We start from the raw sequence: 13,023 nt of genomic DNA, 5'->3' as shown, positions 1-13,023 counted from the left end.
CCCTTAGTAGGAATCCATTGAAAGAAATATGAGTTGAGGCGGTGCACACAGTTTGGTACTCTTGGCTTTACACGGTTTGTTGAGCGATAATGCGGAGTCACCCTTAATTGGAGTAATTTCACGTCAATCATACAGTAGCGCTCTCCTATTGGTCAAACGGGTTGTCCGTCTTCCGTGATTTTCGCATTCTCAGTGTGAGGTGAGCTTTAAACGTAACGGCTCATCTTATTGGCTGACGCATTGATTCCAAGGGCGGGACCTCAGATAGGAAAGTTTGGTGTTTTAAGGCAAATTTATGCGTTGTGTTTTCCACCAACGAAACAAAATACAAACCCCATATTTTATTATTTGTTTGGAAACACCCAAAACATTCCCTGGAAGTAGTATAGTCCACAAACTGTCTTTTGTAAACAAATTTCGCCATTCCCATCATCATTTTCCCCGCCCCAAATTCCTGCTCGCCTGTGAAGGGGCGACATTTCTCAAGGAAGCTGAGAGGAAAGTTCGGTGATCAGTGGAGACAGACGTACAACTTACACTCAACTTTCCGTTGACAGTAAAACATTCACTTTGAATCACGGTCGGACGAGCCATTTGATAGATACGCTATCGCTAACGCGTACTAGTCGTTTGTGGAGTCGTTGAAGCCTCCGTGACGGTTACAGACGCAGGTCGAGGCATGGAAATAATGGATTGCGGGGAACCGTTTTTACAATGGGACAAAAATCTCAGCGAATTGTCCGAATCCGGGGATAACGACATTTTGTACAGCACTGTAAGTGGGAATCTTCTTACGATGCCGTGGCATGATTGCCATCTTTCACTTCGCATGTTTTGATGTGTTGCAACTGGTGTCAGATCATCCAGAATGCATTCAAATAGCTCTAAACCTTATCATTTACAAAATTTTGTCATAAAAATTGTTTTTTTCTGACTTGATCACTTTAAATGAGATCTATAAGGTTACTAATGTGCCATGGGTTCCACTTGGCTCCCAGGGATAAAGTTCAGATGGTGCAGTTATCAAGTGAATGTATCATGTATTGTACAGAGCTACACAAAGTAATAGGTTCAGCCCATTTGGATAAAGTCAGACTATAGTGCTGGATTGTTTAAAGAGGTGTTGCAGGTTATGTAATCATAGGTTTTGTGTTCCAACTTCTGCTCAAAGTGGCCTCTACTTGAGGGGTAATTAGGGGGTTCACAGTGGGTGGTTGGTGCATGCACTTTTTTTTTATTCAACATCAAGATTTTAGGTTAAAATGCATAAGGGAAAGTGCATTTTAAACAGTCCTGATGGTGTGAATTAATACAAAAAATCATATAATTTTATAACCATCTTTTAACTGTTATGAACTCACAATAATTCAAAAATATGCACGTCTACGTTGCGAAAGTAACCCATTTCATGTCTACTACTCAAATGTATAGATATAACAACACTTTGAAGGAAGTTAATTGCACATGTGTTAAGTTACAAGCAGTCACATCCCAATTAAATTGCCAGACAAGGCACGTTATGCTTTTCCAGACAGCATCAAAGCCAGCGTTGGAGGTGCAACAGTCTGGGATTCAGAAGCTGACAGGATCAGGGCGGTAACATACACTTCCATGAGAACTATATATGCTTTGTGAAAGTCGAGGAATGGTTCACATTCTCCTTCACCTTTAGAACAGAACGGGGTCTTTGTTTAAGCCCCCCCCCCCCCCCCCCCCCCCCCTCCAAACACATACACGCTCCCCCACCTCATGGGTCTCAGTGCCAGTTCTCCTCACTTTCACTCTTGCTCCCCAGGGTTTGTTGACATGGAATTCCACACAACAACTCAAACTGGTTTTAGTTGGAGCTCTAGGCTCCCCTGAAGCTTCCTTTTTGTTGTGGACTCGGCCGGTTGCATACGTCTGGTATCATTATGCATCTGCGCCGTGTCCTTCTGCATTATGAGTCAGCTGCATAAGCCAAGGCATGCCGGTTGACTTTCTGATTTGCATTTATGCATATCTGGAGCCAATCATCTGACAATATAATATTTGAGGAATGCAAACATGCCCTTTTTATGACTTAATAGGCACAGTTATTGTCTACCATTACTGATAGTAATCAGTATTGGGGGTAATGCATTACTTTACATTATACAGCCATTACGCATTGATAAGTAACTTGAGTTACGTAATCAGATTACTTTTCCAAGTCAAAAGTTACGGACTGCAGCTTTAAATTGGGTCATTTATGTAGTGAAATAAAGGTGCCAGGAAGAACCAAAAAGGGGTTTTCACGGCTATGCCATATAAGAACCATTTTTGGTTCCCTGAGGAACCGTTTTGTGAAAGGTTCTTTAAAGAACCATTTTTACAAACTGTTTTATAGTCTAAATAACCTTTCTGCGCTACAAAGAACCTTTTGTGCAATGGAAAGGTTCTTTGGATATTAAAGGTTCTTCATGGAACCATACACTCTGCCAAATAACCTTTATTTTTAAGAGTGAAAATGTGAAATTATTTTAGAAGTTGATGTCTTCTAGACTGAGAAAAGCCAGACAATGTATTTTTGGCTCATATGGATGAAGGACAACAACTCCCAGAATGCACTTGCTTCACTGCCTACGAGGTCACTCCCAAGCCCCGTCTACCGGTTACATCACTTGCCCACCGCGGCACCGCCCCACTGTCGTTTTAATTTTTATAATTATAAAATAATTTAGTTTTAGAGAACAGACACTACAAGTAAAAACTGAACGTGTCTGCTCAATACAGCATGAGTCGCAGGACAAACGCAGAAGAAGTCAGATCTCATTCATCACGAGAGCAAACAGTTGACAGACAAGACGATCGCGGAAGATTTAGTTTCAAAGCGAAATGTAAAAGCGCCTATTTAAGTGAGTTCGTCATTGTTTCCGTTTTGTTGTTGTGTTTTTCATTAAGAATAGCAGGCTAACACCGTGTCGTAACTACACGCGCCGCGCCGGCGCAATAAAAGGTATCCTTTCCATGTTAATTAGAGTTTTTGTCCTAACCAGCCGTGACGGCGACACACAATAATTCTATTTCAGAATTTAAGTTTCTATTTCTGCGACGTTGCGACTGGAATACCAACATAAAACATGGCAATGATAATCTTAGGTAGTGTTTATGTGCTTTATTTAATGTTAAAAGCGTGTAATATGTCATTGAATATAATTTAGTGCTCCCAGCTTTGTAACGTAGTCGGACTAAAAGCAACAATGGATAATTCACCTCAGATCTTGAAATATTAAACAAATGGAAACAAGAATGTTCAAACTGTGAACAAACAAGTACATTCTATGACAAAGATTGTTTTGGTAACTCAGTATGTATTTTAGTAATTTTTAAATTATCCATTTCCTTGAGAGTGGCGTCAAGATTCATCTCTGGCTCTGTGCACTTGCCGCGAGAGCCCGCCCACACGCTTTTCTGATTGGCTGTGGCTTTTGATTGATTTGTCGCATCTCGGAGTCGCGTCTGGTGTGGACAGACAAGTTGCTTGTCGCTGGAATCTTATCGCATCGCGTCTAGTTAGGACACAGTGTAATGAACTCACAATTCAAGCAACCCGCCCCTGAATTGGCGCTAATTTTAAACTGAAACTAAAATGAGCACGGCATGGGCATTCATTCACGGCTGCATGGGCACCGCTCCGTTATGAATGCCCAAGCGGCCGTGCACTTTTACATTCTGTGAGTGAGATCCCACCCCTATGGGCGGGTTTAAAAAATGCGGAACTAGCTCCTTCTACTGGCTGTAGTCTCTAGCCTTTGGCCAAAAAAAGCCTCAGATGACACAAAATGACGATATTTGCGTCATCAGAGGCTTTTTTCCAGACATAAAATACACAAATCTTTCGTCTCAAGGGGATATGAGTGGGGGGGGGGGGGGGGGAGCACGATCATTCGAATATACTACCGGGTCTCTACTGATACAAAGCTTAATGCTAATCGCTGAAGAAACCCTTTAAACGTTTTTCTCCAGAGGAATGGCACAGCTGAAAGGTTTGTTTGAGCTGCATCCTCTACTGTACACACATGAATTTGCATTTCTTTCAGCCTGAGGCTTATTATTTCAATTTTGGTGTGTAAGGGTCTTTACATTTGCCAAAAAATACAACTTTTTTGTTATAAAAAGAAAAAAAAAGTAATGTAACATTACTTTTCTTAAAAAGTAACTAAGTAAAGCAGTAGTTACTTTTAAAGGGAGTAATGCAATATTGTATTGCATTACTTTTCATAGTATCTTTCCCCAACACTGGTTGTGATTATGTCTTCATTGTCAAATGGGAAGAACTTGTATAAAGGTTTAAAGGATATGTGTTGTATAAAGGATATGTGTTTTTACCTTCATGTCACCTACTCTATAAGCAAAGACTCAGTTGTTGTCATATTTCAGGTGATTTAAAAGAGTAAAAATAACCTATGTCTCATTCCCCCCTTTAAGACAGGGGTTAAGGAGATGCTGAGGGGAGCAGTTCAGGCGTCAGGCTCAGCATTTCTTAGTGCTGATAATCACACCGACACGATTAGCCTGGATAGCACATTATCTTATGCAGACTGAGGCCTTGTGGCAACCAGATGTACTTCCTGACCCGCTCTCGAAAGCCATTCCTGGTTCACGGCAAATATGAGGAAAGGCATGCTTTAACAAGAGCTTGTGCACTAGCCTGTTTACTAGTAGTACTAATGACAATCGTAATCACCCAGTTCTTGGTTACTTGCATAACTTCTGTATCAGATGATCTCTGTCTCACCTGATGTGTTGATGTTTTGATCTGCTGATAGCTCTATTAGTTCAATTGTTTAAGGAAGTAGGATTCCATAGAAAGAATATGCAATGAATTTTAATTCAGCCTTATCTATATTTTTTTTTAAATACCAAGAATGATATGTTATAAAAGCTCTTTTCTATATGAAACCAGCATCTGCATTAAAGCAAGATGGTGAAATCTGTGCACGGCTTAATTCCAGTTAGAACTGGGTGATTTGTTATACAATAGAAATGTCAACTGTTAGTGATTTTGTAATACCGGTTATACCGGCTCATGCGATCAGAATCAATTTTATAGATCTTAATTTAAGTAGTTTTCATCTTTCATATTGTGAAGCTGTTTTTGCATTAATACCACTTATCTTTCTTTTGTTATGAATGAAATGACGTACCTTTAATTTAAGTATTACATTTAATATGATATTAAATGCATCATACACACACATTTATATTGCAGCACTCCCTCTCTGAGGTCACACACACACAATCTGTGATGTTAAACACTGGACTGACGAGGATATCTTAAGAAAATAAGTTGTCTGTCTCGACCGTAGAGGCCGTGTCTGATTGTAAACACCAGCACAGGAGTCTGGCCTCACATCTGGTTTGTGCTGCTGACGTTATGTTTTTAAAGGAATAGTTCGGCCAAAAATGAAAATGACCCCATGATTTACTCACCCTCAAGCCATTCTAGGTGTATATGACATTCTTCTTTCAGAATAATACAATAGGAGTTATGTAAAAAAAAAAAATCCTGGCTCTTCCAAGCTTTATAATGACAGCCCAAAATTTGAAGACCAGAAAAAGTGCTAACGTACTCCACACAGCTCCAGGGGGTTAATAAAGGCCTTCTAAAGCGAATCGATGGGTTTTTGTTAGAAAAATATCCATATTTAACACATAAAATTATAAAGTAAAATATCTAGCTTCCGCCGGACCGCTTTCCATATTCAACTTACAAAGAAAGTGTAACGGCTCTCGCAGTTCAAAACGCTTACTGTGCATTCACACCAGGCGCTTGTCTGGCTATCACCAGACCAAGCTCAAATTAAAACTGCACACGCGAGCATAAACGCGCATAAATTAAATGACTCTGTACGCAATTGGATAGTCCTTCAACCAATCAGACCACAAGAGGCGTGATCAACGGGCAACGATCCATCGCTTCTCTATCCGTCATCGAGATAATCTCTCCAATAGCGGGCCAGGTGGATAAGTCAGTCTGTGATTGGTTCCCTCAAAAGTGTAACTGTGCGTTCACACCGCCGCCGGCGAGAGCGTCAAAGTGGCCGGAAGTCATTCATTGTCAATGGGAGCCCGGCGGTGAGCTCCGGCCAGAGCAGCGCGGCGCGTCTTGGACGATTTGGGCGTCGAGGAGAGTTGAAATCAGGTCAACTTTATGGTAATGAGCTACGACGCGCTTCGGCGGCAGCCGGCGGCAACCAATGGGAATGTAGAAGTGCTCCGCTTGAGAGGATTCCAGAACGCATTGCTGTAAACTTTGGTTCCGACCACATTAGTTCCCAAGCAAAATAGAGGAGAGGTTGATCACTGCTGGTGCGGCGGGTTTGATAAGAAGATGTGCAACATTATTTATACACCGCACAAATGGCTTTTAATTGGTTTATTTCGTTAGAAAACATGTAACTATAATTGTTAAGTTCTTTCTATCGACCTGCTTTTTTTAACTTTCACATTTAAATGATTTCATGAGGTTATATTATACGGTTATACCCTACTTGTGGTCAGTCAGCACGAACGCCAATCAACATGAATGTTTGCTTTGCAGCCCCTTTAAATGCAGTTTTAAAAAAGACCAAGCATTTCGATCTACGTCAGAGCGGCAGCGCGTCCACGAATCTTTCTACAGCGTCGATGGCAGGGCGGCCGGAGCGAAGTTTGACGCTCTCGCCGGCGGCGGTGTGAACGCACAGTGACAGAAGCAGTAAAAATGAATGTACAGGTTTCCAGACTGAGTTGCCGGGCGAAATCAATTCGCCAGCAGATCAGGCTGGGTTTACCCAGTCTAACCAGACACGACTTGCGCAAATAAATCTCGCTATTCGCGTGTAGTTGGATGCTTGAACATTTAGAGTTTACTCGCTTCATTCGCACGTGACATTCACTTGACAACAGACGCAAAGTCGCGTCATGGAAGGGGCTTCTGCCAGGCAACTCCAGTCTTGTTGTGAAATGGCTGACATAGATTGTTTTAAAATACGGCGAATAAGCTCAATTTGCCGGCTTTAGCTAGCTTGACCTCCTCACTCACTTTCTTCCAAGCAAGATCCTTTTTATTCCTGTTTCTATAAAGTACGAAGGTGTATTGTACAGCTCCGGGTATCCACATATGATTTTGACCTCATTGTTGTCACTACAAGCTCCTAATTGGTTAGCGCAGCGCGAATATCCGGCGAAGTTCTGATTTTTCAACTTGCACGATTCGTGTGAATGAGTAGTTACGCGTCTCAATTGCGTAAACGTTCAATTTGTGCCGCCTCATTCGCGCGAATCGCGCCACAGAATGTCTATTCGCGTCTTTTTGAGACTTCATCGTCACGTCAGTTGCGCTTTTTTTCGAATACGAAAAGAGATTCGCCAGAAGCTAGATATTTTACTTTATAAAGTTTTAAATATGGTCATTTTTCTTACACAAACCCATTGATTCGCTTCAGAAGGCCTTTATTAACCCCCCGGAGCCGTTTTGATTACTTTTATAATGGATATGGATACACTTTTTTGGGGGGCTTCAAATTTTGGGCTGCCATTATAAAGCTTGGAAGAGCCAGGACATATTTTAATATAACTCTGATTGTATTTGTCTGAAAGAAGAATGTCATACACACGTAGGTTGACTTGAGGGTGAGTAAATCATGGGCTAATTTTCATTTTTGGGTAAACTAACCCTTTAAGATCCCGTGTGACTGGAACAGACCAAGAGGCTTCAGTGGCCAACTTGTGACTAACATCACAATGTTTATTTCCATCAAGAGGTGCATCAATTTTTGGTCAAGAGACAATGCAAGAGTCCTGCACTCTGTAAAGTCTCCTCCAGCACATCCCAAAGACTTTCAATGCATTTAAGATCTGGACTCAGAGGTGCCAATTCCTGTCTGAAAATGATTCTTTATGCTCCCTCCCAACAATTCGTTAAAAATTTGAGCCTGATGAATCTTGACATTGTCATCCTGGAATATGGCCATGATGTGTCTTCCTGCAAGGTTGTTTAAGAAATGAAAAGCTACACACTCCATCAATTATGGTTAGAAGAACTGTTGCCAAACATATAACATAGAATCATAATAATCACTGCAATAATGATCCAATCGAAGACTCTTAAGCATTGCCTATTTAAATCCAAACAGCGACTTTCTTTTTAACTAATTGCAAAACTCTTTTTGAATGTGTAATTTTTGTACACATAAATAGACCGTATGATGATTTAGGGCAGGGCAGATTATTGACGGCATCCTGGTGCTTAAAATGTGTGTGTACATTGGATAGCATGTCAGGACAGACTGATCTTGCAGCCCTGAGCTCTCTGACATTTTGATAACATTTGTCACTCAGGAGTCACGTGGTATTCTTTGATGACTCAAGCTTTAGTGGGGTGGTCGTGTGGGACGGGATGGGGGGGGGAGCAAGTCTGCTGGCATGCGTTCTGTAGTGAGAAACCCTCTGTCCTCCGGCATGAGCAGGCCGCCTTCTCTCTGCTCTCTCTGGGCCGGGTGGACACAGGCTTGGACTGTTCTCCAAGAGGGCAGAGTTTTCTGAGGCGGCCTGGCGTCCGTCTTTCTTGCAAGTTGCATCATTCTGCGATGCACATTCTTGCTATTTTGCTCTGAATGGATGGCTTGTATAAGCTGCAACTTGAGCCTGAACCTTCTCAGAGCGCACGCGCACTCATTACACATTCAGTCTCTTCATCGTGATCTTGTGGTTTCACTCGGCCTTGTCTAAGTGTCCCTTGGAGTCCGATCTTGCTTTGATTCAAACAATGTATTTTGGTGGGAGGGTGGAGGGGGTTGTAATGGAGGTGCTGGGATGCGGGAAAGGTTATTAGCTTTGGGAGTATAACATTGCATGAGAACCTCTATTTTCCGTGAGAACAAAGCCACTGATTTTGTTAGTGAGCTGCAAGTTTGCCATTGTAATTGTAAGCACAGTGTTTTTCTTTTTCTTCCCCCAGTCATTTTATCAGTTGTTTTGCAAAATAAAAGGGGAATTGAAATTGAGTACACAACTCCTAGATCCAGAGCATTACATTTTTTGCCTATTTATAATATTTTTATATTGTATATTATAAAATATATTTTACTATATTATATTTATATATGATATAATGTTTATATCTTATAAGATATAGATTAAAATATTTCAAACATAATATCAAATATTAAAATTACATTAAACAACTGTTTAAATAGCAATGTGGTAAAGCCTATATTATATATAAAATAAAATGTAAAAAATTATATATATATTTTTTATTTTATAAATAAAATAGGCTTTACCACATTGTTATTCAAACAGTTGTTTTATACAATTTTAAAACATTTAATTTAATAAACCAACCCTGTAGTTAAGCCTATTTTGTATAATCAAGTGAATAAAATGCGTTACAAATAAAAGGCGGTTCAAGCTCATAATTTTTAATGTGATGCAAATAAATCGAATCGTTCAGATTATTAAATAAATGGTAAGTCTGACATGCCTCACATTATTAAAGGTGCACTATGTAACTTTTCAGTCCGCTAGAGGTCGCCTATTCAAAACAAAGGCGTCGTTTGATGACCCCAGCTTTGAGCGCAGAATCTTGGGACATGTGGTCTTCACCTCACAGCCGGTGGAAAAGAATCGGGATAGGACTCGGGCAGAAATCATGTTCATGGATACGATTATTAACATTACTGTAGTGTGAAGCAGAGCAGGAGCGAGTATTGTGGAGCTGAGCAAGGCCGCTGGAGCGATTGTTAATAAGATGAACGCAACACACGCCTCGCGAGCAGCAGGACTTTTATTATGACAGTTCCGCTTTTCTGGTCATGAGTATGAGGTAACGCAGCTCTGTTTATCATATTAGATCCACCTGAGTGTTGAAAATTGTTCTGACGTTACTCTGTGAGTTCACTCGGTGGCTGCTGTGACACTTGTTCACACTGCAGTGAGAGTAAAGCGTTTCTGCAAAATAAAACCAGAAAACGAGGGGAACGTAGAAATGACGCAATCGACAGGCGACTTCCTCACACGTCCCGGTTCCTTAGTTAAAATAGCAATTTCTCACGATTTACAAATAGTTGCGAACATTTGGGATATTGGGACAGTACTCAAATGAACCAAATATATAACACTGGCCTAGAGGTTTTTGGATATTTTACTGCAAAAATTAAGTAAAACTAATATATATATATATAAAATACAGGCTGAAACATATTAGTTTATACTTATTAATATATGTTTCTAAAAAGGTTGAAAAAAAGATATGATGACCAGCTATTTAAAAAGGCATTTGCTGTTATATGTATATCTTTTAAACCTAAAATATTTAATGTTGAAAATTGTTTACGCCGTTGCTACTTGTGTATTGGACAAACAGGATGTTTCACTGCTTCAGTCTGAGTTACTGTTCCTCCTCTAAAAGAGCAAAGAGTGGTTGATCAAGTGTTTCCATTCAATCCAGATTGGATTTTTGTTATCCTCCGTCACTGATTGTTTACATCCAGTGCGCTTTAAAGGTCCCATGGCATGAAATTTTCATTTTATGAGGTATTTCAACATTAATATGAGTTCCCCTAGCCTGAATATTGTCCCCAAGTGGATAGAAATGTTGATCGGCGTAAACCCGAGTTCTGGCTGTCTCTCTCTGCCTTTGAGAAAATGACAGGCCAGACGAGCCAATCCTGAAGTCTCCTGGTTTGACGTCCAAGCAGGAACGGTTTCCTCCCTTTCCCCCGCCCAGAGAATCTGCCACACCGATGCAAACACTCGAGATCATTAACGTTACTTGTGAACGAGTGAACTGGCAGTTTCTCAGTGTTTGGATGTACAAATGAAAACAGAAGTCTTTCTTCAGTTCCTTCTGATCTGTGATCATTGATTTCTGATGTGTAGCTAATTATTTATTATTCGTGCACACGCTGCGGCTTTTCTCTCTCCCGACAGAACGGTGTTTTCGTGTTTTCTATCTTGTGAGTCAGTGTTTTGTACGTCCTCGTCGCGTCTATCTGTTCTAAAATGTGCATACAGTCTTTTCTGTTTAACATCAGCAGTAACATCTTTAGAGATAAACCTCACACACGCCGAAGCTCGGCCTTCAACATCCCCGACCCCCAGTACTGCATCTGGCCCACAGCGGAGGCACCAAACGCGGCGTGAGATTAAGCAGAAGGGGGGTAAGCGTGAGGGTATCTGGGCTAGGCTAGCCAGCTTTCCCCACAATAAACTGGATTACATTCGATTACTGCTGTTGTGTCTTTGTTTGCGCTGTGTAAGTTACTCAATGCGCATCACTGACGCTATTCATATGATTGGAACATATCTAGAAATAATGCTTTAATCAAACTTACTAACTCGTTCATCTCGCTGTAATGGTACATTGCATGTGTTACAAAGTTGGTAGAATAATGATGAAGAGGACTCGGTGTGACTGGGACTCGTGTTTATTCAGAACTCTCAGATACAAACACAATAAACTCGCGCTGACAGACAACGCTCTCATAACTCAGTAGTTACTATAAATAACTTTGTTAGCAATCGCTCCGTCTCCGTGATGTTCTGTTCGCGAACGAATCATTCTTTTGAATCGGTTCTTTTTAGTGAACCGAACCAGTTCACCAAATCGGACTGAATCGTTCTAAACGGTTCGCGTCTCGAGTCAGCGCTGATCCATAATTTACTAACTTTCTGACATGAGTGACAGCCCCTCTGACTAGAAATAAACTAATAACCTGAAGTATATTCTAGTAACTACAACAGTTCACCCTGAACTGAGACATGCTGAGAGAACTGATGTGAAGTGAACACAGGTCCATCTGTCTCTGGCAGACTCGTGCCTGCTCGTGCCTCGTTAAACCACGCCCCCTCCGCTCATTTAAAATGCAAAGATGTCAGCCAATCACAACAGTGGGCGTTTTTCCTGAAGTCTCACAGCAGACACGCCTCTTGAAGCAGGGCAGTCAGCCACAGGGCAAACAGCAGTATAGAAAAAATGCCTTTTATTTCTAAATTATGACATTTTATGATGTAAAAATCATACTAACAATATAAGTACACCTCAGGAAACACTATAAAATAATAGAAAAATGCCATGCCATGGGACCTTTAAGGTCAATATTGACCAGATGTTGATTGCAGAGGAGCCGTTTCCTGGACCCCTGGAGTTACAGAAGTCGCCGACACCCGCTGCAGTTCCAGCGCATCACTCTCCCCTGGGGGAAGGGAGGACGGGACGTCCCTGAATATGCAGGGTGTGTTCGTCTTGCTGTGAATTTACAGCACAGTCGCTATCAAGGCCTCTTCCCTTATATAAACTGAAGCCGCAGCTGCGACGGCACACATTTCACGCTCAACCCTAACAGTTGCACACAAGGAGCTTGAACACGAGCCAAGCGACGTCAAAACACTCTCAGAGAGGGAAGAGTGAATCATGGAAAAAGTGATGGACTTCTGGTGGGATTTGTCTTTGGCACAAACAAGATTTGCAATGTGAACTTTAGGATAAGATACACAACTTTTCCCACAAAAGTCACATTTATTTATATAGCATTTTATACAATACATTGCTTTAAAGCAAGTGCCTTTACAGTATTAGTATCACTTTCGATTAGTTTTACAACTCTCACAACAATTTATGCAATCTGAATTTCACTCTTTCACATTAATTATTTATGATCTGATTAAGACAGGAACACCAGTTTCTCCTCAAAGTAACTTCATCATGCAACTTTACTCTACTTTGTGATGTATTTTACTGGGATTTGAGCTGTTTTGATTCACGTCAGCAGTGTAGGCAGTCAGTAAACTCTGAACAAACGTCCAGTAAGACAGGTTAACTCTGAACTTGAGTCAAAAAGTCCCATCCAGTCAAACAAGGCCACCAGTTTAATGTCACTCGACATTGGCTCTTGTCCTACTTGTATAACAGCATTCAAAGAGACTTTCCAACCGTCCTGGAGTGTTTTGTTTAAGAGGACATTTTGACTTTCCTCAAGCCTGAGATAAGTCTGAAGCCCTTCAGTCCAAAGTAAA

At 41.0% G+C, this 13,023-nt stretch overlaps 1 protein-coding gene across 1 annotated transcript in view; it reads left to right on the top strand.

Moving 5' to 3' along the window:
* Positions 1-242: 242 nt before the first annotated feature.
* creb3l2 (cAMP responsive element binding protein 3-like 2) overlaps positions 243-13,023 on the top strand; it is a 34,194-nt gene continuing 21,413 nt past the window's right edge. The window contains exon 1 of the mRNA XM_079817450.1: positions 243-775. Within this exon, the coding sequence (XP_079673576.1) occupies positions 680-775 (96 nt within the window). The 5' untranslated portion in view covers positions 243-679. The remainder of the gene's footprint in view (positions 776-13,023) is intronic.

This window comes from Gobio gobio (assembly GCF_949357685.1).
Source record: "Gobio gobio genome assembly, chromosome: 5".
NCBI classification, from domain to species: domain Eukaryota; kingdom Metazoa; phylum Chordata; class Actinopteri; order Cypriniformes; family Gobionidae; genus Gobio; species Gobio gobio.
This window is presented reverse-complemented; position numbering and strand designations above follow the sequence as displayed.